The sequence below is a fragment of the Convolutriloba macropyga genome, chromosome 8 (assembly GCF_964194025.1).
Source record: "Convolutriloba macropyga chromosome 8, txConMacr16.3, whole genome shotgun sequence".
NCBI lineage: Eukaryota > Metazoa > Xenacoelomorpha > Acoela > Convolutidae > Convolutriloba > Convolutriloba macropyga.
The window spans coordinates 52,622,083-52,648,871 of record NC_134475.1 but is presented as its reverse complement, the minus strand read 5'-3'; the positions used below and the strand labels follow the sequence as shown (position 1 = coordinate 52,648,871).

The 26,789-nt window shown below is 33.7% G+C and overlaps 1 protein-coding gene across 1 annotated transcript in view; it reads right to left on the bottom strand.

The window, feature by feature from the left end:
- Positions 1 to 2,655: 2,655 nt before the first annotated feature.
- LOC142345107 (uncharacterized) overlaps positions 2,656 to 26,789 on the bottom strand; it is a 151,586-nt gene continuing 127,452 nt past the window's right edge. Inside the window, exon 4 of the mRNA XM_075397193.1 lies at positions 2,656 to 3,214. Coding sequence (XP_075253308.1) covers positions 2,709 to 3,214 — 506 coding nt within the window. The 3' untranslated portion in view covers positions 2,656 to 2,708. The remainder of the gene's footprint in view (positions 3,215 to 26,789) is intronic.

The following is a 26,789-nucleotide window of genomic DNA, read 5'->3' as shown; positions in this document are numbered from 1 at the left end:
GGCGCATTGCAGTGAACAATGTTCGTTTTTATCGCTATTCAACACAATCCTTACCCTATTTTTTCGACAAAACCTCAAGTCGGGTTGTTTTCAACTAAAATTCGCCAACATGTTAATTGCATAAAAGGAACAAAAAAGATGAAGTCAAGCATAAAATCTAAAATTTTTACCAGGCGAGTATTGATTAAGTAAGAAAAGATGGAAAAATAGTTATTGGGAAAAAATAAAATACGTAACTTCTGAACACAATTAGAGAAATGTCTACAGAAAATAACTATTTTAAATGCCAACTTGAAAAACTATTAATTACGCGCGTAGAATCGGTTTTCTCTAGGAACCATATACCACTCATGATCTCTAAGTCTACCATCTTGAATTTTTTAAAATTGCTGAACAAAAAGTTTTACTGACTCAACGGGTATATTTTCCGGCATCATTACATTTTCTGTCAGAAAAAAGCATTGAACTCGAGGAAAATCTTAATAACATATTCAAATCATTCTAAGAGCATGTAATTTTTTTCGCTATATTTTGTTAAATATTTGTTGCATACTACTAATTTAAAAAGCTGATCTTTTGGAATAGTTTTTTTGAATCGCTTTTAGTTTATTCGGCTCATTCTGTGCTAGAAGATAAAACTGAATATTTTGTTTTTCGTGCCCAAAATCACTTACAGAGCACCAACATGCTATGTTGAGAACAACAAAAAATTCATTAGATTTCATAAAATTTCTGTTCGATGAATTAGTTTCAGCATGAAACGGGTGCTCCATCAAATTTTTCCACTGATTTTAGACGAAAAAAACTCTTACGTACGAGGTTATTTTTAAGATAAAAACCGGTAGTGTTTCACACTATATTGAAAAAAAAAATATTCAGTTCTCTCAAACTTGGTCCGCCATTTTTCTCTTTAGTCGACGTAAATGTTTACATCTTGAAATAAATCAAGCCAATTAAAGTTTCTCTCATAGGTTCTCTTGACTACTGAGGATAATTTTGAATTCCAATAATCATAAATCATGCGCAGTCAAAATTGCAAAAAACTTCATCAAAGTGTAAAAACTTCATCTCTCTTCAAGATTTTGTGCAATAACCATTTTTGTGCCCCGATTCTTAGATTTATTTAGTGTGATATGATCAGACTACATTTCCTCCTAGCATCATCAGGTCTCATCGTGGACGACTTCAATTGCTATTTGAACGCAAAAACCATTTCGAGAGCAATGAAGCTTTGTGAGCGGTCACTTCAGTCAGTAACGGTGTGATCAGAGGTCATCGGGGATGATCTGAGTAAAGTTTAATCAAAAGGCAATTTCTGAACACAAACCTGATCGCAAACGGTTTCCGTTCCGCAAAGACTGCTCATATTTTTTTATTTCACATGAAAATCGGATCAAAAGTACCCAGACCACAGGCCAAAGTCTGGAAAAGTGTGAAAAAGTCTGATCATAGGGTACTCTTATAGTGAATCTAAGCCAGGTTTAATTCTTATAAATTGACAAACCAAACAAAATTGTTGTTATAATGTTTACAACATGCTGGAACACGATTTAGTTGGCAGTGAAAACAAACATTTTGTACCCGATGAGGGGGTTGAGGTGGAAAAAAGGAGAAGGCAACAAGAAGCATTCGAGCTTTGACATCTGCTCTCGAATTGATCAATTTTTGAATTTTTCCGCTATAGCCTATCCCCACTCCCACTGCGCACTAAAAAAGTAACGTAATATTAACTGAAAAATACCTTAACTTTCTGGAAACGTTAAGGTAAATTTGCTTTACCTCAACTTACCTGAAATTTTTTACCGTAAATGTACCGTAAAGGTTAAGGGGGCACCAGCTTAAAATTTACCGTAAAATTATCTTAATTTCTACCAAAAAAAGCCTTTAACAGTTAAGATAAAAATTAAGTTTATCGCAAAATATACTTTAATGGCTAAAGTAAAAATTAAGGTATTTTTAAGGTTAATTAAGGCAAGTTAAGGTGAAATTTAAAGTGGCGACCCCGTAACTTTTAAGGTAACTTTAAGGTGTGTTGAGGTAAAATTCAGGAAATTAAGGAATATTAAGCTCAGTTAAAATAGATTTAAGGTAAATTTCGGTAATTTTAGGTCATTTTACAATTGAGTTCAAAATAGTTTTCTAAGAAATAGTAATCGTATGACTGAATTCAAAATAACAAGTCTGCAATTTCACTGAATGAATTAAACTTGGTTTTTGCCATTGGAATTAGAATCTCTTGGACTTTTTGCTCATTGTATATTGAAAAACATTTATGAGTTGTTTCTATGTCGAAAAACGGTTTTGGTCCGTTTTACGCTCACTTGTTTATGGACTTTCACAAAATACAATTTTTACTTTGAAATTTTTAGCATCAGATTCCTCTGTCCTCCAGACAAACTTAATTGTAGCAAGCGTCAGCATTTTGTTTTGTAATTTTACTAAAAATATGCAGTTATATGCTGCGCAACGTAACAAAAAAGTTAAGTTAATTTAAGGTAACTTTACCTTAACAAAGTTTTAAACTCAAGTTGAGGTAAAGTTAAGGTAAACGCTAACTTAACTTATGCCCTCCCCCCACCCACCATTATGTTATGCCACCCCTGGTACGGAAGCTGCCAATACAAAGTAATTAATTATTTGTTTCTCACTCACTAATCTAAAAGAAGACTACAAACGGAAAAGAGATCAATCAATTGTTTTAAAACTGCTCAGTCTATTTTGACGCATATGAAGTTTCTCTGCTGTTGGTTTCCAGATGCAGAATGAATCTGGTTTTGACGCTTCAAAATTATTCGCCGGACTTGGTCAGCTTGGTCTCCACCAGTTAGCATACTAGCAATAAGTGACGTCATGTCCTCATCTTTATCGCTGACCCATTCACTTTCACCAGCCATCCTTTCAATTCCCAAGTACATGTGTTGAGTTCCGAACTCTTTGAACAACCAATCAACTTGAGCCTGGGTTCCATTATACTCTCCAAAAAAACGCCAATCTCTTTGTTTACAATATTCCCGTGCCTGTGCAAAGTACTGTTTTGTGTGAACTTTCTTATACCACAGAACAATTTCCTGATTTGGGTACTCTGGACACTTGGAGGAATCCACGGGTACTAGATCGTTCTCCTGGACGCAGTCTTTGCCTGTTCTACTGGTGATTATATCAGTTGAGTTGTTTGTCGTAATGACCTCAGATCCCGTCCAAATATAGCTGTGAACTAAACAAAAACTTTGCAGAAATTACGCCGCAAAACGTAACTTTTTCTAAATTTGGGAGGTTTTCTTGACAACAGTGGCAACACCTCGTAACTTTTTCTCACTCTATGTTAGTACAACTCACCGTGAAAAATCTATGCATTAAATTTGGGCAACAGTGACGAAAAATGCATGTAATTTCACCTTCAATTTTACGGACACAATGACCAACTTTCAAAATTTTGGATACGTATTTTCACAAAAATTCCTTATTCAGTCTAAAATTTTATTGCTTGAGCTTATAGTTAGTATTTTAACTTCGCTTCAGAGAACTTGAGACTTTTTTTGCTCAGAGTTATGATCTGACAAAGTGCAAAAACTGCTTATCAAAAAGCGCCTTTTAATCCTCAATTACATTTACGGTGTCCTGTTTTTTCACCCCAATGCTTTTAACCCCCTATATTTTAACCCCTATATCATTTAACCCTCAATTATTTAACCCCTATATTATTTCGCCCCAATTTTAAGCTTCCTATAATTGAGGATAATTAGGTTTCAGTCAACTCTATTTATTCTGATTAATGGAGATTAAAATCGGGGTGAAATGACTGAGGTGTGAAAATACTTTTCACACCTCAATCATTTCACCCTAATTTTAATTCGTAAATACATGGATCATAATTGTCAGGGACATAGAGCTAACGACTCAATAGTTCAAAGCAAAGCTATAATAATTTGCGAATTAGTAATCTCATCTAGTCCTTAATGGGGCAATTAAAAGCAATTGAAAAGTGGATGGTACTCAAAAACATTTCTTGTTTCGTTGCATTTTGAATACAGCATGATAACTGCCGAATTTGAGTTTACTACGTCATCCAAAAACAAAGAAATGTTGATGTTTTGTGTGGGCATTTTCGCCCTCCAGAAACAATTTCACTCTAAATTGTTCAATGTCGTGCTTTTTTGTAGAGATCTCATGCTTACGTACGCTGCGGGACCTTTCGTACATTTTAAATCCAGCATTTTTCTCATTCGTCGAAGACTCCCAGTTTTCTCCCCTTCAAGTTTCGAAAAACACTTCCGGCGTCTGAGAAGTCCTCTGTAACTAATTGGCTGGTTTAAATGTGGTTTCTTTTTGAAATGATTTTATTTTTCTTTTTTTATTTGGCAACACTTTTAGTTCTTTTCCGGGTTGCATTTTTAGAATTTCTGTTGATCTCCAAGTCTCATTTTATGTCTAAAGTCTCTGGAATCTTGAAAGAATCTGGATTACTTAGTTTTTGAGTTGGTTGCTGAAAATCATAGAGAAAAACGGGAACTTTTACTACTGTCGCTGTTCCGTCAACAATGAATTTTTTTGCTTTTGTCTATGACAACCATTGTTGACTCTCTAATGAGGTTTAATAATTTCTCAGTTCTGGTAAATTTTTTGGGCGAGCACGTTGTCTTTGAATCATTTGGTTCGCACGGATGCTTGACAACTCAGTAGAATCAGTTGTTTCCAATGTCCTCAAATATTTTAAGAACTCTTTGTTAGTGTTTTTAATTGGTCGCATACAGCTCCAAAAAGCTGAGCAACTGTATGTGGAAAGCTGGGATCATTTAGAATCTTCGAGGAAAACGGCTGCTTCTTTAAAAAATGATTTTTTGAAATCAAAACAAACTCTTCAGCAGTGGACATGGTTTAACCCCAATGGATGAAATAAAACTTAACAATTAGTTGAATCAATACGAAACTGTTTTTTTTCAGTAAAAGTGCTCATTTTTTATTGGTTGATGTTTTTTTCTCGGGAACATTTTCAAGTATTTGCCGGTAATTTCCTAAGTCTCTCATTTTCCTTCTAACATGACCCAGTAAAAGATTGTGAAAGCATTCACATAAAACCAGTATGACATCACTATCAAAGTTACGCAAATACTTCTTTTGCTATTTCGACGGCAAAACCGCCACAAGCTTCAATATAGACATATTTCTGTCTTGTCTTTTCAGAGGGGTGGTTTCTGCTTTATCAGATTGAAGACAGAACACTGTACGACGCGGCTCAGTAATATTTGAACAGTATCGTAAGCAATCAGAAATTTTCGGATCATGATCAACATGCAAATGCCCAAACGCTTGTTTCGTTGCTATTTGGTAGCAATTCATTAAAAAATTAACAAAATTCAACTGCTTGCCTAAAAATTCGACTCGTTGAATAGCTCGGGCTGATTTAAAAATGATTTGCCTCGTATTCTTTATTGATGAGACTACTTGCTCTGCTGATAATGATTGTGCTTTAAATAAATAATTTTAATGTTCTTGTGACGTCCTGCAATGGCAAAATTAACGAATTCTTTGTCCTAATAGTTTTCTTCGCACGTCTCATCAATTATCAAAAGAGAGTTCTCATGGTTTTCAATTTTTAAATCGGCATTTTTTGAAGATAATGCCAAGATGTTGCTCCATTTTGATGTATATATGTTGAATTTCCCGGAATAAAATATATAATGTGGTTAAATTTTGGGTTAAAGAAGTTTTCACTCAACATTTTGAAAACTAACTATTTATTGCCACAACCTGATCGCCCTACAACAACCATGAAGACCCTATCCTTCGTAGAAATATTTTTATTTATAGTCTTGGATTTAGTAGAAGCTAGCCAAAAAAAAACTTGACAATATTGATATCCAATATGAAGTCTTTTCGCAGTTTGATCTTAATATGGTAAACTTAACAATACAAATTGATATTAGCAGTAATATAACCAACATTTGTACAAAAAAACACTATTTCTGACCGTGGCAGAGTCGTTTGATTACAAATTTTTCAAAAAGATTTGCTACCTTTTTCTTTTTTAAATTAACTTTCCTCTACAACAGCGTCATCTTGATCAACTGTTACTCCCTCCGTCTCAAGACAAAATAAAAATCCGTTTAAAACAGTAAAAATTGGATACCTGTTTACATAAAACAACTCATAGCAGCTGAACTCAGTTCCATTGAATCTGGAATCACCTAGAATCTGTGAGGAATTCGGCTGCTTCTTGAAAAAAAAACGATTTTTTGAAATAAAAACAGACTTTTCAGCAGTGGACATGGTTTAACACCAATGGATGAAACAAAACTTAATAATTAGTTGAATCAATTCGAAACCTGTATTTGTCAGTAAAAGGGCTCATTTTTTATTGGTGGATGATTTTTTCATGATTACATTTTCAAATATGTGCATGTAATTTCATAAGTCTTTCTCTATCACGCTAAAATGAACCAGTAAAACATTGTGAAAACTTTCACATAAAACCAGTACGACATCACTATCAAAGTTACGAAGATCTTTTCTCGCTGTTTTGACGGCAAAATCACAACAAGCTTTAAAATAGATATTTTTCTCTCTTTTCTTTTTAGAGGAGTTGTTTCTGCTTTATCAGATGGAAGACAGAACACTGTACAACGCGGCTCATTATTATTTGAACAGTATCGTAAACAATCAGAAATTTTTGGATCATGATCGATAAGCAAATGCCCAAACGGTTGTTTTGTTGCTATTTGGTAGCAATGTTTTAAAAAATAACAATAATAAACTGCTTGAATGAAAATTCAATTTTTTGTTGAATAGCGCGGGCTGATTTACACATGATGGGACTTGTATTCAAGTCATTTATACGAGACCACTTGCTCTGCTGATAATGATTGTGCTTCAATTAAATAATATTAGGGCTCTTGTGAAGTCCTGCAGTGGCAAAATTAACGAATTCCCTGTTGTTATAGTTTTCTTCGCACAAATCTTCGATTATCAAAAGAGAGTCCTCAAGGTTTTCAACTTTGAAATCGGCACTTTTTTGCAGATAACTCCAAGTTTTTGCTCCATTTTGATGTATATTTGTAGAATTTCCCGGATTTAAAATATAATCTGGTTAAATTGTTCGTTAAAGGTGTTTCCACTCAACATTTTGCAAACTAGCTGTCTATTGCCACAACGTGATGTCCCTTCAACAACCATGAAGACCCTATCCTTCTTATAAGTAATTTTATTCATAGTCTTGGATTTGGTAGAAGGTAGCCAACTAAACTTGACAATATTGATATCCAAAAGGAAGTCTCTTCGCAATTTGGTTTTAACACGGTTAATTTAACAATAAAAATTGATATTAGCAGCAATATAAACCACATTTGTAAAAAAAACACAATTTCTGACCGTGGCAAATTTGTTTGATTACAAATTTTCCAAGAAGATAATCTACTTTTTTCTCTTTCAAAATAACTTTCCTCTACAACAGCATCAACTTGATCAGCTGTTACTCCCTCCATCTCAAGACAAATTAAAAATTTAGTTAGAAAAGTATAAATTGGAAATCTGTTCAAAAAAACAACTTATAGCAATTGAACTCAGTTAGAATGTCTCTGATCCATAAAGCACCCAGAGTGTCGTTCAGTTTAGTCATATTGAACAATTTTGTGCGCAATTTCTTGCTTCAAAAAGATGTTGATCTGTTTTGGCAGTAAAGGATAGTTTTTGTCTATTTCTTCACCAATCGGGTGCTTCGACAGCAGAAAGAATTTCGGATGACATACTCTGGGTTGAGTTTTTGACATTCTGCTTTCTCCACTGAAGAAAAGCTTCAATATAATATACTAAACAAGTGAATGAGCGAATTTTTCCTCAGTCACCATTAATTCAACTTTTCAATGAAAAAACTGGTTTCCTTTTTTATGGTTTTGTCTTCGTAAATTGAATAACTTATACTCCTGACTGGCGTCATCAAGGCAAAAACTATTATACTCGGTGAGAAGGATGCCTCCACTTTCGTCCTTTCCTCTCTAATTAGTTAACCAGTTGAAATAGAAAATGGCCTTTTCTTTGCACAATGTTTGTTGAATATGTTTTGGCCCTTTGAATGATTTTGACAATTTTGTGTAAAATAGTTCAAAGATGTCGAGGGATACTCAAGTGAATTCACATCAATAATAGAGCATCCAAGCAACTCTAACAACAAATTAACTTCTCTTTTCCCTTAGAGTAGAATAATGCAACCGGATTCCTCCAGCAAACATTTTACAGTATTTGTGTGAGAAAAATATAGGGATTGTTTACTCTGTCCCTATCAACACCGTGAAATTTTCCAGTCAACTGAAAAGTTGACTTTGTTGAGTTGTTAGCTCAGTAAGAAAAGTTGGAGGTAAAAATGACACGCAGCCGAGATAGTTATCAGTAAAATTAACAAAATCTATAACAATGAACTATTCTTTTCAGTGACAAAACACCTCAGAGTCTAACACAACTGTTTTGCTGCCTAGCATTCCAATAAATTAACAATTGATGGATGCAAAATCTTCAAATACAAGCAAAACAATATTCCCCGCAAATGGCTACTAAAACAGTTGCCGCTTTTCCACGAATTTATATAAGAATAACCGGGTCCATGGTTAAATATTTCGTGTATAAACCCACTTGCGTCATATAAAACAGCGTGTAAACGTAAAACTGTTGAGATTTTCAAGTATTAACTTACTGAGGAATTGTCTATGCCAACATTACCACCGTAGGGCCTCATTCTTAGCTCTCTTTCAGAACCACACACTTTAATTTCACAAAAATTTTCACTTTTAGTCAGAAAACAACCTAAACTTGCACCGTTATTTGTGTATTTTGATTAAGCCAAAAAATAATTTCCATGGATTTTGTTCCAACAGTTTCTACTTTTAATTGGTTTTTGAGACGCCTACTTTTTTTCACTAGCTTGGCTGCGCATTAGGATGATTGGAAAAATCAGAAAAGTTGTCATTATTAGTTTCGTATGGAAAACAATCTAGTACCAACAGAAAAAATGGGGGTTTTTTATGGAGCATGTAATCAACCTTGTTCATACATAAGCAAAACCCTTAGAAACCATTCCGTGTTTTTTAAAAAAAACCATAACCGAAAACTCCGAGCAAATTTTAGACTTAGTTTGCGTGTATCCTCATATTTAGATTATACAGCACACTAGAAACAACAGACAGAGACCCACCCGAAACACAAAACAAGTACATACAAAAAGCTACTGTTTCTGTTTACTTGTTTGTACACGTATAACACACATACGTAACACACATACGTTATATTTTTTATTGCCGTTGGTGAAACAGTATTAAAGGTGTTCTTGTAGTATGCACACGCAACAATTAGCATAAATGAACTGAGTTCTTATTTTGTTCAAACGCCTATTAAAAACTAGCGTGTAATGAAACCGTGTGAAGTTTCTGTTAAAGTATATTCATCCTACATAAAAACGATCAACACCTGATAACAGAAAAAACGCTTATCAGACGTAGAGAAAACAGATTGTTATCATTGTACATCAAAATTATCAGTGCCTGTTGTGATTTTTGAATTTATTCAGTCATTTAGATTTGAGAAAAACCTCATGAAACGATCAAAAAACTTGCTGGTTTTTGTGACGTCTGTCAGAGGCTTTGTACTTGACCCGGAGACATTGGACGATTGCGTACAAAATTTTCTTTATGATAACGAGGTAAAAAAATCCACTGTATGAAAATTAAGAAGGCTGCTGGAGAGATCTTGAACTGTTCGAAAGCATTTGGAACGTTTAGCGACCAGCGAACACCTGCCATGGCCGAAAAAACATTTGCTTTTACACCCAAAAAGAAACCAATTGATGTGTAGAGTAGCTTGCGACTCCACCAGTAAGCAATTGTTGTGCACCACAAAATTGAAGAATCAACGAAACGACGAAGAATCGATCTCCAGTATGAAAACTAACTCAAACTTATTATTTTGCTGATTCTGTAAACTTTTAAAACTTAGACTATTCAGCATCTTAATTTCCAGATACCTTGATTAATTTCAAGTATCAAAATCAAGGGAAAAGAACTTCACATTTTTCGAGTAAAAGTTACTATTCTCTTAGAAGGAATATTTTTCAGTCATAACTTTGTTTTTGACAGTGAAAAACGCACTTTAAATAGTATCAAACGCTGTACGCAATTATCGAGGAAAACGGCTAATTTTGATTAGAATTGAAAAAAAACTTCAATACAAAATAACTATATATGAAAACTTTTCATTAAATCAGTATTATTTTGTCGACTGCACAGATATTTTCAAAAAAGAATTCAAACTCGGACTGAGCAAACTTTCATGATCGCCCCACCTGAGTTATGTCTATCATGTTGTGACGTAATACATGAAGAATTCAAAGAGTTCTTTATACAAAAAAATATCTGTTAATCGCTGACAAAATTATTAAAAACATGCTTTTTGTTCTTTAATATGTACTCTCATAGGTTTCATCCACAATTTGAAAACAAAGAATGAAACAACAATGTACACTAGGCTTTTTCAGTTTTAACGCGTCTTCTTCAACGGACTCATTTTTAAGAAAACAAAAATTGCCTCAAAATTTTTAATATAAAAAAAAACAAAAAATTAACAAAAAATAACGTACATTCAACACCGAGTTGGTCAGTTTTTTTTCACCAAGCTGTTAACTGACAGAATTTTCTTTCAAAGGGCGTTTTAATTAGGAAAATTTATCTCCTTTATTCCTACCACGAGAAACACCAAATTCCTTCACTTTTTTTGACAAAAACTTTACAAAAGTAACATATAAATAACACACAATTACCCATTACTCTTTGTTTGACCAAAGTTTGAACTAAAATAAGTTTTTTGCTAATTCCATTTTATTTAGCAAAACCAGTTTGATTTCATATTCTTACCTCGAAAAATGACAACTTTGCACTATTTTGACCTTTATTGAATCGAAAAATACATAAATGTAGGTAAAAGCTGTCACTGATATACACCCAATTCCTCAAGTTACTTACTGTTTTTTTAAAACATTTTAAAATCGATAAAAACTCATTATTGGAGACAAATATGATAAGTACACCTTAAGTGCTCTATTCAAGCCACTTTCAGCGCTTAATTTCACTCAAATTCATTTTGCCCCATACAACGCGTTTCTCTACACAGTAAAAAACACAAAAAATACCTTTTACTCAATTTTCAGACAAATTTTTAGCAAATTCAACGAGCTTCTAATTTTATTAATTCTCACCTCCTTGATATTTCAAACATATGGGCATAAAAACCCATTAAATTAGTACCACTTGTGCGGTCTCAGACTTGCAAAACTATGAAAAATCTTACTAAGTTTAAAGTTCTTGAAATTTAAACTATATTTTCCTTATTTTACCTCAGTACTCCGTCAAGTCGGTCACTTTGCTTTTCAGTTATTCATTAGTCTAAATAGACAGAAAACGGATTCAGAAGTTTCAAAAAAAATTTTAAAAAATTTAATTTTTGCTCAAGTTTTTTTTTTACCAGCGAACCGCACTGCACGATTAGCAACTGGCGAGGACGTCCCCACCCGTGAAAAAACGTTGGGCACGATTCGTAATTGATGGGGAGGTCCCCGAGACAATACGTGCGTTTAACTATATCACTATTAATCAGAATCGTAAATTTCTAAATTGAAACACCTGTTTGACACTGCATTAGTAAAAAAAATTTCGGTTTTCCCTATTAAACCTCAGGAACCAATTGTACTCCTATCGCTACGAGTAACTATAAACACAGTGGCACCAAGAAGACACCTTTCCTTAGCACAATTTGAAGTGCAAGTTGCAGTCAAGTCAGTGAGATTGAAAAAGAGATGTTCAAGGAACACGAAATGAAGATAAATAATGGCTGTTTGCGGTCAAACTCAACAACAGTACTGCAGTGGATACATCACAGCTCCAAACGTCAACAACAAAAATCCTAATCAATCGTTATTGAGGAGTTGAAGTGAAGTGAGCGGCTTTCTGGGACAACCTGGTTAAATGAATGGTCACAGCAGGTGAAATTGTTCTTTGCTTCAAATGAAGAGAACATTTCTCATTGGTCTCCTTGACATAAGCTGAAAAAAAAATTGTTACTCAGTGTGAACCCATCACGATGAGTTATGATAAAGGGGAAAACGATAATCTTCAAGCTACTACAGCAAGAACTGTTCGCTGAAGAGATGAGTTCCAAGCTGAAAAAGAAAATCCAATTGCAAAGAGAATCCTACAGCTCTCATCCTTCCATGCTGAAGAAAAACTTAGTCAGACAGATAAGGCAAAAGTCAACTGATTTTGAAAGCAAAGCATTGAAAGTTAAAGCCTTTGAAAATTAAGTCTCTGGAGTTATTCTTGCGAAAGGGGTACATGAAAAATCAGCACCAAAGCACTGAGCATGTAAGACGGAACCAGTAATCAGCAGAGGATCTGGATTCTAGGCAATCGAATTGCCCAGCGAACAATCAGGAACAAGTTTCTCTTCTGCAAATAGGGGCAATGCGCAAACGATAAAGCCAGTGGTTAGCAGCCTTTAAACATGTCTGCGTGCACTACTTTCACCCTTTCACTGCGCAATTTAGGCGAAGGAATGAAAAGCGATGGTGCCATCTGTTCCCATGTCTAACGGTGGGAGCGGTGCATATAGGAGTGGTACCAAAGTTAGACACGTTAACAGTCATGCGATTTTGATTTTTTGCACCAAGACGCAAACAAAGTAAAATAATAACCGACAACAATTTTAGTTGTAGCTCAACGACGGTCTCCAGATTACGTTTGGGCAGGGAATAGAGAAGGGTTCGAATAGAATCTACGATTTTGTTAGAAAATGCAAGAAATCAATGCCTGCAGTGTCAGAGAAAAATTAGCTAGCTTGGACCCTGTCTCAAATACAAGGCGTTTTGTGGAACAAACAATTCGACAACCAGACATTTTGACCTTTCTTTATACCAAACGCGGAAACGTAAACTCGGTCATTGAAAGCTCTCCTGACAAACACAAACTCATGCAAATTTCTTTTTGGGACATATTTTGTAAAACATTATTGGCGCCAACTTTGTATGCTCGGCAAAGTTGAATATGTAGACAAAAGAAACTCTCAACAATGGCAATCTAATTGGTTAATCGAAGACAGCAATAAGCAAGAAGATTATAATTGCGGTTGAGTTTCGGAGACCATCGAAAAGCACGACGGTGTGATTCCATCAGCGAAAAATTCAAAGAACAACCGATTTTACGGAATTCCATTAGTGAAGCCCACTCCATTTCTGTCAAAGGGAATGAGTGTGTTCGGGACAGGAAACAGAGACGGAGATGTTGAGGCCAGCTTGGTTAATGAATAAATAAAACTTCATAAAATTTAAAAGCAAAAAAAATTATATCTATACGGATTAGAAACCACAGAAACAAACTGGATATAAAATTTTCCTTGATTATTGTAGGAATGCAGCCGTTACATATCTCATAGTAGGAAAAATCGAATACGTAATCAGCACAAGTTTTGCCGAACGGCAAAGAGGTCGGATTGTTTCACTACTCGGATTGTTTCAAAGAAATTGATTGAAGACGATTTAAAGTTTTTTGTCAATTAAGGAGAATCGATGAATTGGAAAAAGTCCTGCTACTCCAAAATTTGCTAATTATATTATCGTAAAAATATCTGATTGTTTCATTACTCGGATTCTTTCAACGAGGTTGATTGTTTTTGAAAACGATTTTAACTTTTTTTTCAATCAAGGAGAATCAATGAATTGGAAATATTCTTGTTACTCCAAAATGTGCTGAATATAATTTCTTGAAAATATCTAACGGAAAACGTTGAATAACAGTTTGGAGCAGATTTTATAAAAAAAAAGTATTCGCCGACATTTAACACTCAGCAAAATTGGCCATGTACGGCGAAGGCACCTTCAGAGAAGGCAAAAAAATTTGGTTTATTAAATAAAAAGCCAAGCGAGGAAATTCAAATTCGGGTCGAGTTACAAGAACATCAATAGGCCTGACGGTGCAATTCGATCAACAAATGTTTGAACGCACGACGGAAATTACCAAAGACCAGTAGTGAATCTCGCTTCTGTACTACCATGGAAATATTTTTTTCGCGATAAGACATAGGTCGGGGATGTTTAAGCCAAACTTCTTAAATGAAAAAATAACAAAATCAAGGACAAATTAGTTATTAGAGTTAGAACAGGAAGACAAACAACGTTTATTACTATATTCTTTCGAAACCAAATTGATTTGTTCATTTTTGTCAAAATTTTTATTTTAACCACTACTAGTACATGACGAGAAACGCAAAAATTTACTCGAACTAGTTCATGTTGAGCAAGAAGATTATTGCGAGGTATGTAAAATTTTGGCAATTAATCGCCAAATTGCATCAGAAAATCTACAATTGGTTTGCGAATCGACATGCTATGGATACAGAATATTCGACAAAAATCCTATATTGTCGCTATGTTTCCTGTGAAATCAGATTGATATTGGAAAAACAAATTAAAATTATGGAAAACTATTCGCACTTTATCGACTTCATTGTATACAATCAAACAAAGACGCAGTTTTAATAGGTAAAACAACCTAAAAAGCAGTATGAAAGGAGGTTGAAAACTGCAGAAAAACAGATGAAACGTGTCGGTTTTGTCTCTTAAAATGACGTAAAGGGCGATTTGGAGCGCACTTTTTGAGCTGTAAAATAAGTGTTTTTGTGCTTCGTGTCTGCAAGTCATTTGAGTTATTTTACAGCTTAACGTAATTTCGACATGACTTTAAAAAAACTTACTATTCTCAATTATACTTTCTGAGGAACGAAGGTCTTGAGTAAGAGAGAATTTTAACAAAGCGAGGAGTCAATGTCTTGTAATCTTTGTACCGAAGGCTACTCTAATTTGACCTTGGAGCTATTCAACCAATATCGAGATCTGCTAACATAAAAGCAAGAAAATTATTATTGTTGTTCAGTTACTTTTACAGAAACTGAGAAATTTTTCTATAGTCATTGTGATAGAAAACTTATTTTCTTGCATAGCAATGGCCACGTTAAAGGTCTACAGATTTTTGCGATTTGATTGTCCTATTTCAATTTCTGGTTAGAATTTTTAATCAAAACTCAACGAAAATTTGATTGTTTTGAATTCGAAATAAAATAGTAATCTGAGCAGGACAAGTTTCTGAATAGCAAAGCTGAACAATTAGGTACTCAGACTACTTGAGTATCGAGTAATGGAGCAGTAGTTTACAGAATACCGGATAAAAAGATACTTCAAAATCCTAGCAGATTTGAAACCGCTAACGGGGCGGTAAAGTTTTCCTGATATCTACACGGATTGGAAACAACCGAAACAAACTGTATACAAATTTTTTTTTTGATTATTAAAGAAATGCAGCCGTTACATATCTCATGTAAAACGCTAGTAGGAGAAATAGAATACATAATCAGCACAAGTTTTGCCGAACGGCAAAGAGGTCGGATTGTTGCACTACTTGGATTGTTTCAAAGAAGCAAAGAAATTGATTGTTTTTGAAGACGATATAAAGGTTTTTTTCAATCATGGAGAATCTATGAACTGGAAATAGTCTTGCTACTCCAAAATTTGTTGAATATATTTTCGTGAAAACATCTGATTTTTTCACTACTCGGATTGTTTCTACGAGGTTGGTTGTTTTTGAAGACGATTTGAAGTTTTAATTCAATCAGGGAGAATCGATGAATTGGAAATAATCTTACTACTCCGAAATTTGCTGCAAAATGATTTGTTCATTTTTGTCAAAATTGTTATTTGTAACCACTACTAGTACATGACAAGAAACGCAAAACTTACTCGAACTAGTTCATGTTGAGCAAGAAGAATATTGCGATGAATGTAAAATTTTGGCAATTAATCGCCAGATTGCATCGGAACCTCTACAATTGGTTTGCTAATCGACATGCTATTGATACAGAATATTCGACAAAAATCCTATATTGACGCTATGTTTCCTGTGAAATCAGATTGATATTGGAAAAACAAATTAAAATTATTGAAAACTTTTCGCACTTTGTGGACTTCCTTGTGTACAAAAAAACAAAGCTGCAGTTTTAATAGGTAAAACAACTTGACAAGCAGCATGAAAAAAGGCTGAAAACTACAGAAAAACAGATGAAACGTGTCGGTTTTGTCTCTTAAATTGACGTAAAGGGCGATTTGGAGCCCATTTTTTGAGCTGTAAAATAAGTGTTATTGTGCTTCGTTTCTGCAAGTCATTTGAGTTATTTTACAGCTTAACGTAATTTCGACATGACTTAAAAAAAACTTACAATTCTCAATTATACGTTCTGAGGAACGATGGTCTTGAGTAAGAGAGAATTTTAACAAAGCGAGGAGTCAATGTCTTGTAATCTTTGTACCGAAGGCTACTCTAATTTGACCTTGGAGCTATTCAACCAATATCGAGATCTGCTAAGATCAAAGCAAGAAAATTATTATTGTTGTTCAGTTACTTTTACAGTAACTGAGAAATTTTTCTATAGTCATTGTGATACAAAACTTATTTTCTTGCATAGCAATGGCCACGTTAAAGGTCTACAGATTTTTGCGATTAGATTGTCTTATTTCAATTTCTGGTTAGAATTTCTAATCAAAACTCAACAAAAATTTGATTGTTTTGAATTCGAAATAAAATGGTAATCTGAGCAGGACAAGTTTCTGAATAGCAAAACTGAACAATTAGGTACTCAGACTACTTGAGTATCGAGTAATGGAGCAGTAGTTTACAGAATACATGATAAAAAGATACTGCGAAATCCTAACAGATTTGAAACCGCTAACGGGGTGGAAAAAGTTTTCCTTATATCTATACGGATTAGAAACAACCGAAACAAACTGTATACAAAATTTTCTTTGATTATTAAAGAAATGCAGCCGTTACATATCTCATGTAAAACTCTAGTAGGAAAAATAGAATACATAATAAGCACAAGTTTTGCCGAACGGCAAAGAGGTCTGATTGTTGCACTACTTGGATTGTTTCAAAGAAGTTGGTTGTTTTTGAAGACGATATAAAGTTTTTTTTCAATCATGGAGAATCTATGAACTGGAAATAGTCTTGCTACTCCAAAATTTGCTAAATATATTTTCGTGAAAATATCTGATTTTTTCACTACTCGGATTTTTTCAACGTTCTGAAGACGATTTGAAGTTTTAATTCAATCAGGGAGAATCGATGAATTGGAAATAATCTTGCTAATCCGAAATTTGCTGCAAAACGATTTGTTCATTTTTGTCAAAATCGTTATTTGTAACCACTACTAGTACATGCCGAGAAACGCAAAACTTACTCGAACTAGTTCATGTTGAGCAAGAAGAATATTGCGATGAATGTAAAATTTTGGCAATTAATTGCCAGATTGCATCAGAAACTCTACAATTGGTTTGCGAATCGACATGCTTTTGATACAGAATATTCGACAAAAATCCTATATTATCGCTATTTTTCCTGTGAAATCAGATTGACATTGGAAAAACAAATTAAAATTATTGAAAACTTTTCGCACTTTGTGGATTTCCCTGTATACAAACAAACAAAGCGGCAGTTTTAATAGGTAAAACAACTTGACAAGCAGCATGAAAGGAGGTTGAAAACTACAGAAAAACAGATGAAACGTGTCGGTTTTGTCTATTAAATTGACGTAAAGGGCGATTTGGAGCCCATTTTTTGAGCTGTAAAGTAACTGTTATTGTGCTTCGTTTCTGTAAGTCATTTGAGTTATTTTACAGCTTAACGTAATTTCGACATGACTGAAAAATGCTTTAACTTTATAATTCTCAATTATACGTTCTGAGGAACGAAGGTCTTGAGTAAGAGAGAATTTTAACAAATTGAGGAGTCAATGTCTTGTAATGGTTGTACCGAAGGCTACTCTAATTCGACCTTGGTGCTATTCAACCAATATCGAGATCTGCTAACATCAAAGCAAGAAAATTATTATTGTTGTTCAGTTACTTTTACAGTAACTGAGAAATTTTTCTATAGTCATTGTGATACAAAACTTACTTTCTTGAATAGCAATGGCCACGTTAAAGGTCTACAGATTTTTGCGATTAGATTGTCTTATTTCAATTTCTGGTTAGAATTTTTAATCAAAACTCAACAAAAATTTGATTGTTTTGAATTCGAAATAAAATGGTAATCTGAGCAGGACAAGTTTCTGAATAGCAAAACTGAACAATTAGGTACTCAGACTACTTGAGTATCGAGTAATGGAGCAGTAGTTTACAGAATACCGGATAAAAAGATACTGCAAAATCCTAACAGATTTGAAACCGCTAACGGGGCGGTAAAGTTTTCCTTATATCTATACGGATTAGAAACAACCGAAACAAACTGCAAACAAAATTTTCTTTGACTATTAAAGAAATGCAGCCGTTACATATCTCATGTAAAACTCTAGTAGGAAAAATAGAATACATAAGCAGCACAAGTTTTGCCGAACGGCAAAGAGGTCGGATTGTTTCACTACTTGGATTGTTTCAAAGAAGTTGGTTGTTTTTGAAGACGATATAAAGTTTTTTTCCAATCATGGAGAATCTATGAACTGTAAATAGTCTTGCTACTCCAAAATTTGCTGAATATATTTTCGTGAAATTATCTGATTTTTTCACTACTCGGATTTTTTCAACGAGGTTGATTGTTTTTGAAGACGATTTGAAGTTTTAATTCAATCAGGGAGAATCGATGAATTGGAAATAATCTTGCTAATCCAAAATTTGCTGCAAAATGATTTGTTCATTTTTGTCAAAATCGTTATTTGTAACCACTACTAGTTCATGACGAGAAACGCAAAACTTACTCGAACTAGTTCATGTTGAGCAAGAAGAATATTGCGATGAATGTAAAATTTTGGCAATTAATCGCCAGATTTCATTAGAAACTCTACAATTGGTTTGCGAATCGACATGCTTTTGATACAGAATATTCGACAAAAATCCTATATTGTCGCTATGTTTCCTGTGAAATCAGATTGACATTGGAAAAACAAATTAAAATTATTGAAAACTTTTCGCACTTTGTGGATTTCACTGTATACAAACAAACAAAGCTGCAGTTTTAATAGGTAAAACAACTTGACAAGCAGCATGAAAGGAGGTTGAAAACTACAGAAAAACAGATGAAACGTGTCGGTTTTGTCTCTTCAATTGACGTAAAGGGCGATTTGGAGCCCATTTTTTGAGCTGTAAAGTAAGTGTTATTGTGCTTCGTTTCTGTAAGTCATTTGAGTTATTTTACAGCTTAACGTAATTTCGACATGACTGACAAATGCTTTAACTTTATAACTCTCAATTATACGTTCTGAGGAACGAAGGTCTTGAGTAAGAGAGAATTTTAACAAATTGAGGAGTCAATGTCTTGTAATGGTTGTACCGAAGGCTACTCTATTTCGCCCTTGGTGCTATTCAACCAATATCGAGATCTGCTAACATAAAAGCAAGAAAAATATTATTGTTGTTCAGTTATTTTTAAAGTAACTGGGAAATTTTTCTATAGTCATTGTGATAGAAAACTTATATTGTTGCATAGCAATGGCCACGTTATAGGTCCACAGATTTTTGCGATTAAAAATTCTTATTTCAATTTCTGGTTAGAGTTATTAATCAAAAATCAACAAAAATTTGATTGTTTTGAATTCGAAATAAAATGGTAATCTGAGCAGGAAAAGTTTCTGAATAGGAAAGCTGAGCAATTAGGTACTCAGACTACTTGAGAATCGAGAAATGGAGCAGTAGTTTCCAGAATACCGGATAAAAAGATACCTGCAAAACCCTAACAGATTTGAAACCACTAACGGGGCAGTACATGTTTTTCTTATATCTATACGGATTAGAAACAACCGAAACAAACTGTATACAAAATTTTCTTTGATTATTAAAAAAATGCAGCCGTTACATATCTCATGTAAAGCTCTAGTAGGAAAAAAAGAATACATAATCAGCACAAGTTTTGCCAAACGGCAAAGAGGTCGGATTGTTTCACTACTTGGATTGTTTCAAAGAAGTTGATTGTTTTTGAAGACGATTTAAAGTTTTTTTTTCAATCATTGAGAATCGATGAACTGGAAATAGTCTTGCTACTCCAAAATTTGCTGAAAATATTTTCGTGAAAATATCTGATTTTTTCACTACTCGGATTGTTTCAACGAGGTTGACTGTTTTTGAAGACGATTTGAAGTTTTTTTCAATCAGGGAGAATCGATGAATTGGATAGTCTTGCTAATCCAAAATTTGTTGCAAATTGATTTGTTCATTTTTGTCAAAATCTTTATTTGTAACCACTACTAGTACATGACGAGAAACGCAAAACTTATTCGAACTAGTTCATGTTGAGCAAGAAGATTACTGCGATGTATGTAAAATTTTGGCAGTTAATCGCCAGATTGCTTCAGAAACTCTAAAATTGGTTTGCGACTCGACATGCTATTGATACAGAATATTCGACAAAAATCCTATATTGTAGCCATGTTTCCTGTGAAATCAGATTGACATTGGAAAAACAAATTAAAATTATTGAAATCTTTTTGCACTTTGTGGACTTCCTTGTATACAAACAAACAAAGCTGCAGTTTTAATAGGTAAAACAACTTGACAAGCAGCATGAAAGGAGGTTGAAAACTACAGAAAAAGAGATGAAACGCGTCGGTTTTGTCTCTTAAAATGACATAAAGGGCGATTAGGAGCGCAATTTTTGAGCTGTAAAGTAAGTGTTATTTTGCTTCGTTTCCGCAAGTCATTTGAGTTATTTTACAGCTTAACAAAATTTCGACATGACTGAAAAACGCTTTAACGTTATAATTCTCAATTATCCGTTCTGAGGAACGAAGGTCTTGAGTAAGAGAGAATTTTAACAAATTGAGGAGTCAATGGTTTGTTATGGTTGTACCAAAGGCTACTCTAATTCGACCTTGGTGCTATTAAACCAATATCGAGATCTGCTAACATAAAAGCAAAAAAATTGTTTTTGTTGTTCAGTTACTTTTACAGTAACTGGGAAAATTTTCTATAGTCATTGTGAGAGAAAACTTATATTGTTGCATAGCAATGGCCACATAATAGGTCTACAGATTTTTGCGATTAAAAATTCTTATTTCAATTTCTGGTTAGAGTTATTAATCAAAAATCAACAAAAATTTGATTGTTTTGAATTCGAAATAAAATGGTAATTTGAGCAGGAAAAGTTTCTGAATAGCAAAGCTGAACAATTAGGTACTCAGACTACTTGAGTATCAAGTAATGGAGCAGTAGTTTAAAGAACACCGGATAAAAAGATACCTGCAAAACCCTAACAGATTTGAAACGGCTAAAGGGGCGGAACAAGATTTTCTGTGTCTTTGATAGGAGTTCAGCCGTTATTTATATCTTGCAGAGCTCAATTAGAAAACTAGAAGACTGATTCAGCAGCAGTGTTTTGTCTTCAAAGAACACAGATTGCATCAGTAACCAACTCTATAGTCTAGGAAGATCATTTTTTTCTTCGATCAAGGAGAAACAATGATTAAGAATTAGTTTGAACCGTTCAAAAATTACAGATACAGATTTTTTGGGAGGAAACCATCCAACCGAGAATTTCCAAAAAATATTGACGTCTGTGTTGTTCCGTCAAGTAACATTGTTCTGTTTTCCGTTCACAAAATAATAAAAAAAGCAAGGGAACACCGTAATATGACAATCAATGTGTTTTCCGAAAAAATGTTACGCTCAAGGGAGTAGTTAACAGTGGAATGGAAAAGTCGAGGAACAAAAATTACCTTAATAATTTTGTTTTCGGTCACAAATTTGGCAATAATCACATCATATTTAAGATACTGAAAATGTCTGCTGAAAACGAAGTGGGAGGGATGAACTAAAAACTCAAATGGGTTACTTTTTTGTTCAGGCATTTTTTAACAACAGATATTTTAATTTTAGAAAGTTGTGTAATCAAAAAACCGGTCCGGCGTAGAAAATACGATTCAAAAGAATTTTTTCATTTTTTTCTGAGTGCCTATCGAAGTTCACATTTTGTGACCAATAGACCGCATTTCCTTGTTTTTCATCGCTTTCTTCGCAATTTTAGCCCAAAATTTGCGTTAATTAAAATTTTCACGAACTGTCAACACTAGTTTTAGTGGTTCTAACTCTAAAGATAAGGAATTGTAGCTGATTGGATTGATCCGATTTTCTTCGCTGAATTTTACGAATTTCAGGCTTTCTCGTCACAAAAACTCACAATTGTGCTTTTCCAGTCCACTTTGTTTGAGTTTGCCAGAATAAGGTACCTGAACACTGCTAAAACAATATTTTCAGACTCCAAAGGTGGCTAATTTTTCCCGCTTCCGATAAGAGTTTTCTTGAACTATAATATCGCCCGCTTTTTGCTATATAGTTTGACATTTTGCCAAAATACATAAACAATATTTGATGTATGGAAATGTTTAGTGTAACAAGTTATCTATTTTGTAAAATTTTGAAACAATTAATTGTTTCATTTGGACGCCTAGCCATATCAGGGCTAGTATTGATCTCTACGTGGACAACTACAAAGGAAAACCGTTCGGAATGCCTTGAGGCGTGATTTTCTATCAAAACAATTGCGCAATCGGTCGTTTTTCTAATCAATTACTGACAAAAAATACTTTCAAGCCAAGGTTCACTTGATTCGAATTCCATTTATGTGAAAATGAGTTCCAATGAACATAGCACATTGACGTTTGAATATGAGCTGATGGTTTTTAAGGCTTTGACAAAGTCTTTTGAAAACTTATTTTGAATATTTTGCCAACTCTTTTCAATCTATCTGGAGTCTCATGATTCAGTCCAACTATTCACAAAACACGGTTAGCTTAATTTGTGGGCTTAAGTAAATCTGTACCGCTTTTTCAGGTTGTATTTAATGGCTTTTATGTTTGCGTAATTCATTGTTTTAAGAAAACATCAGTGAACTTATGAACTTCTTTCGAAGGTTAAATTATCATCAGTGAAGAATTCCTAATTTTTATTCCATGTGAAATAAAGTTTACTTTCTAAAATAGCTTTTGAACTAAGAGCTTATTGGCTTTGGTACTACAAGTTTTTATCGAAACGTTGTGATTTTTACACGCCTGCCTAATTTTGAGGTTCATTTCTGTTTGCATGACAAAATATCACATCAATGACAGGTCAAATTAACATTTAAAGAATCCACAGTCAAAAAAATTTCCTCTTTGGCGAATGTCTGATGGCTGCGACAACGTTCTCTCCCAAAATTTATTAGAATTTTTATTATTTACCTGTGTTTGTTGTGTTTTTTATAGTCATTGAAAGTAATCTAGAATATAGAACATCTCGATTACTTCTTCTTTAGGGTGTATGAGCGATCCAATACTAATGGCTCATACAATAACATAAACGGTTTTAAAGACTTTCATGTGAAATTTAATCAAAAAATATGCGCATTTTTGATCCTTCCTTTTTTGTTCTCAATTTTTTCACAATTTAACTTTTTTTATTGACATGTAGCATGTCTAACTTATATTCAGCTTTATTGCTGACATGCAGCATTAATTTTTTGCTGAAAAAATTTAAAAATTTTCTGTTGTTTATATCTTTTTCTTTACTGGTCAATATTTCAAGCTCGTTTTGTCTTTTTTACAAAGACCCTTTACACAAAGGACATAAAGAAAATCAAATGAGGCTCATCTGAAGAATTGAGATACTTTCATATTCTCGTAGTTTTTAATTGTTTTTAAAATTGCATTGTTTTAATGGCCTCAATACTGTGATTTCGTAAAGTGGTTAAATTTTGAGTATTGTCTTTATTGACTCTTATGATTTTTTTTCACTAATAAAATGACCAACTGGATTTCCAAAGAATTGCAAGTTAATCTGTTTTATTTATTTGAGAGCTTAAGCTTTTTATAATTTTTTACTTTTTCGTTTTTAAAGGAACCAATGGATGTTTTCACTCTTAACTTCTTGGCTTCGACAATACGCATTTTGATTTTCTTTAAGTGCGATTTAGGATATCGTGCGAATTTTTTATTTTTTTCTTTGATTTTGAAACCAAAATGCGTATTGCCGAAATCAAAATGCGTATTGAAATCAAAATGCGTATTTGATTTCAATGCGTATTGTCGGTTAAATTTTGAGTTTTGTCTTTATTGACTATTATGATTTTTTTCTCACTAATAAAATGACCAACTGGATTTCCAAAGAATTGCAAGTTAATCTGTTTTTTTAGTTGAGAGCTTAAGCTTTTTATAATTTTTGACATTTTCGTTTTTAAAAGAACCAATAGATGTTTTCACTCTTAACTTCTTGGCTTCGACAATACGCATTTTGATTTTCTTTAAGTGCGATTTAGGATATCGTGCGAATTTTTTTATTTTTTTTCTTTGATTTATAGCCACAAAAACCACTAATGGGGCGGTCCCATTTGCAAAGAATGATTGAAAAATTGTCCCAATTAATGTACCCGGTAAAAAAGATTTGCGTTTAAGGGCAGCGACACTGCTTTCTTGCTAAATTATTTGACTTTCTTCATGAAAGTTTTCCTGCTTTTGTTTTTTACTTTCAGTCCATAATCGGAATAATGGCAGGTATGAATTGCTTGATCAATAAATACAAATTCACAAGTTTCAATTGTATCCTCAATTATATACCGGAAAGCAAAAGAGATTCGTTTTAGTGATTTCAATTGACACCTTATGGTTTTAATAAGTTTTAGGTGTTATCCAATTCTATATTGTTTTTTGGTGTGTATTCTTTTAAATGCATACAACGAGTTTTGAGTGTGATTAATGTTTGAATTTATTTGACTCTAACGTCCGTCTTGTCTCGTAATCTGATTAATGGCAGCTTTTGTACGGCATTAATTTTTTCATTTAGTAGTTTGCTGAACAGTATGTGATTTGTTTAAATGTCTTCGAACTCTTACTCATTTGCTAGACCATTAAGTCAAAAATACGAACGCATATTACTTAGCGTCTTGGTAAAACTTATCATTCAAAGTCTTTTCCTATCTAATGGAGTCGTTAATTTGTTGCAGTCGATACTATTGTTAATTGCGATGCTATATTCAATTGTTTACTCATTCACAATACTTCAATTTTATAAAGCCACCTATAGAGGAACAATTCGTGGATAAAACATCAAAATAGAATAAATACACGCATACCAAAAAATTTTCCGGAAAATTGCCCAGAGTTTGACTGTCTTCGGTTGATAGCCTTCATTCGGCAAAAAAGTAATTTACTTGGAGCACTAACAGACTCGTCAGAAAATCTGAACTTAAACATGAAATTGCAATCCCAATAACAATCAGTTACGTAAATACAAAAAGAATGGCTGGAGGAAAGGAAACAAAATTGTATTGGTTACATTATATCAACGATAAAGTTAAGATCATCAAAACAAAAAACAGAGATCAGAAAAAACTTATTTGTTAATTCGGAAACAATGTAAAATTTTAAGTAAAATAAAGAAAATAAATGCCGAGGATTCTTAAACAATTGATGAACCCTCAAAATTTTATCATTAACCGGACTGAACGGTAGGTCAACATCAGTACTGGGCACGTCAAATTGCAAGTCTTATATCAGTTCTAATTCAGAGCTATAATCATGTCACTTTTTACACTTGTCAGTATAAATGCAAGTCTTGGCCAAGACGTGCAAGTCTAAATGCAAGTCTTGGCCAAGACGTGCAGGTCTAAAATAAAGTCTTGGCCAAGACGTGCAGGTATAAATGAAAGTCTTGGCCAAGACGTGCACGTCTAAATGCAAGTCTTGGACAAGACGTGCAGGTCTAAATGCAAGTCTTGGCCAAGACCTGCAAGTCTAAATGCAAGTCTTGGTCAAACTTGGCACGTCTAAAACAAGTCAAAAATAGCTGAAAAAAACGTCAAAAATGGCCGGAAAAACGTCCAAAATAGGTCTAAAAACGTCAAAAATAACCGAAAAAACGTCAGAAATGGCCAAAAAAACGTCAAAAATAGCCGAAAAAAACTTCCAAAAAAAGTCCAACCAGCGTCAAAATAGCCCGAAAAAACGTCAGAAATGGCCGAAGCAACGTCCAAAATAGGTCCAAAAACGTCAAAAATAGCCGAAAAAACGTCAGAAATGGCAAAAAAACGTCAAAAATAGCCGGGAAAACTTCCAAAAAAAGTCTAACCAGCGTCAAAATAGCCCGGAAAAACGTCAGAAATGGCCGAAGAAACGTCCAAAATAGGTCCAAAAACGTCAAAAACAGCCCGAAAAAACGTCAACAATAGCCGAAAAAACGTCAGAAATGGCCAAAAAAACGTCAAAAATAGCCAGAAGGACTTCCAAAAAAAGTCCAACCAGCGTCAAAACTAGCCCAAAAAAACGTCAGAAATGGCCGAAAAATCGTTCAAAATAGGTCCCAAAAAGCGTCAAAAATAGCCGAAAAAAACGTCAGAAATGGCCAAGAAAACGTTTAAAATAGATCCAAAAAATCGTCGAAAAAAACGAGAAATCCTCCAAAAAAAGAGCAAAAATTGTGCAAAAAATTCAACAGGGACTCAAAAAAAAGGTAAAAACTAGCCGATTTTCCGATACTCAATTAAAAAAACAGTACTACAATAGGCGACCAAAAAATTACAAAAACACCGACAAACATCTCTTTGAAAATTAAAAAAATAAAATAGGCATCGTATTCGAAACATAACGGCATAAGAGCTGATTTTTTTTTCATTTTTGACCCAGACCAAGAAAAATTGATATTTTAAGGCAAGCATATAGTATTAATAGACAGTTTTTTTCGTCAAAACGAAAAAAAAACAACTGAA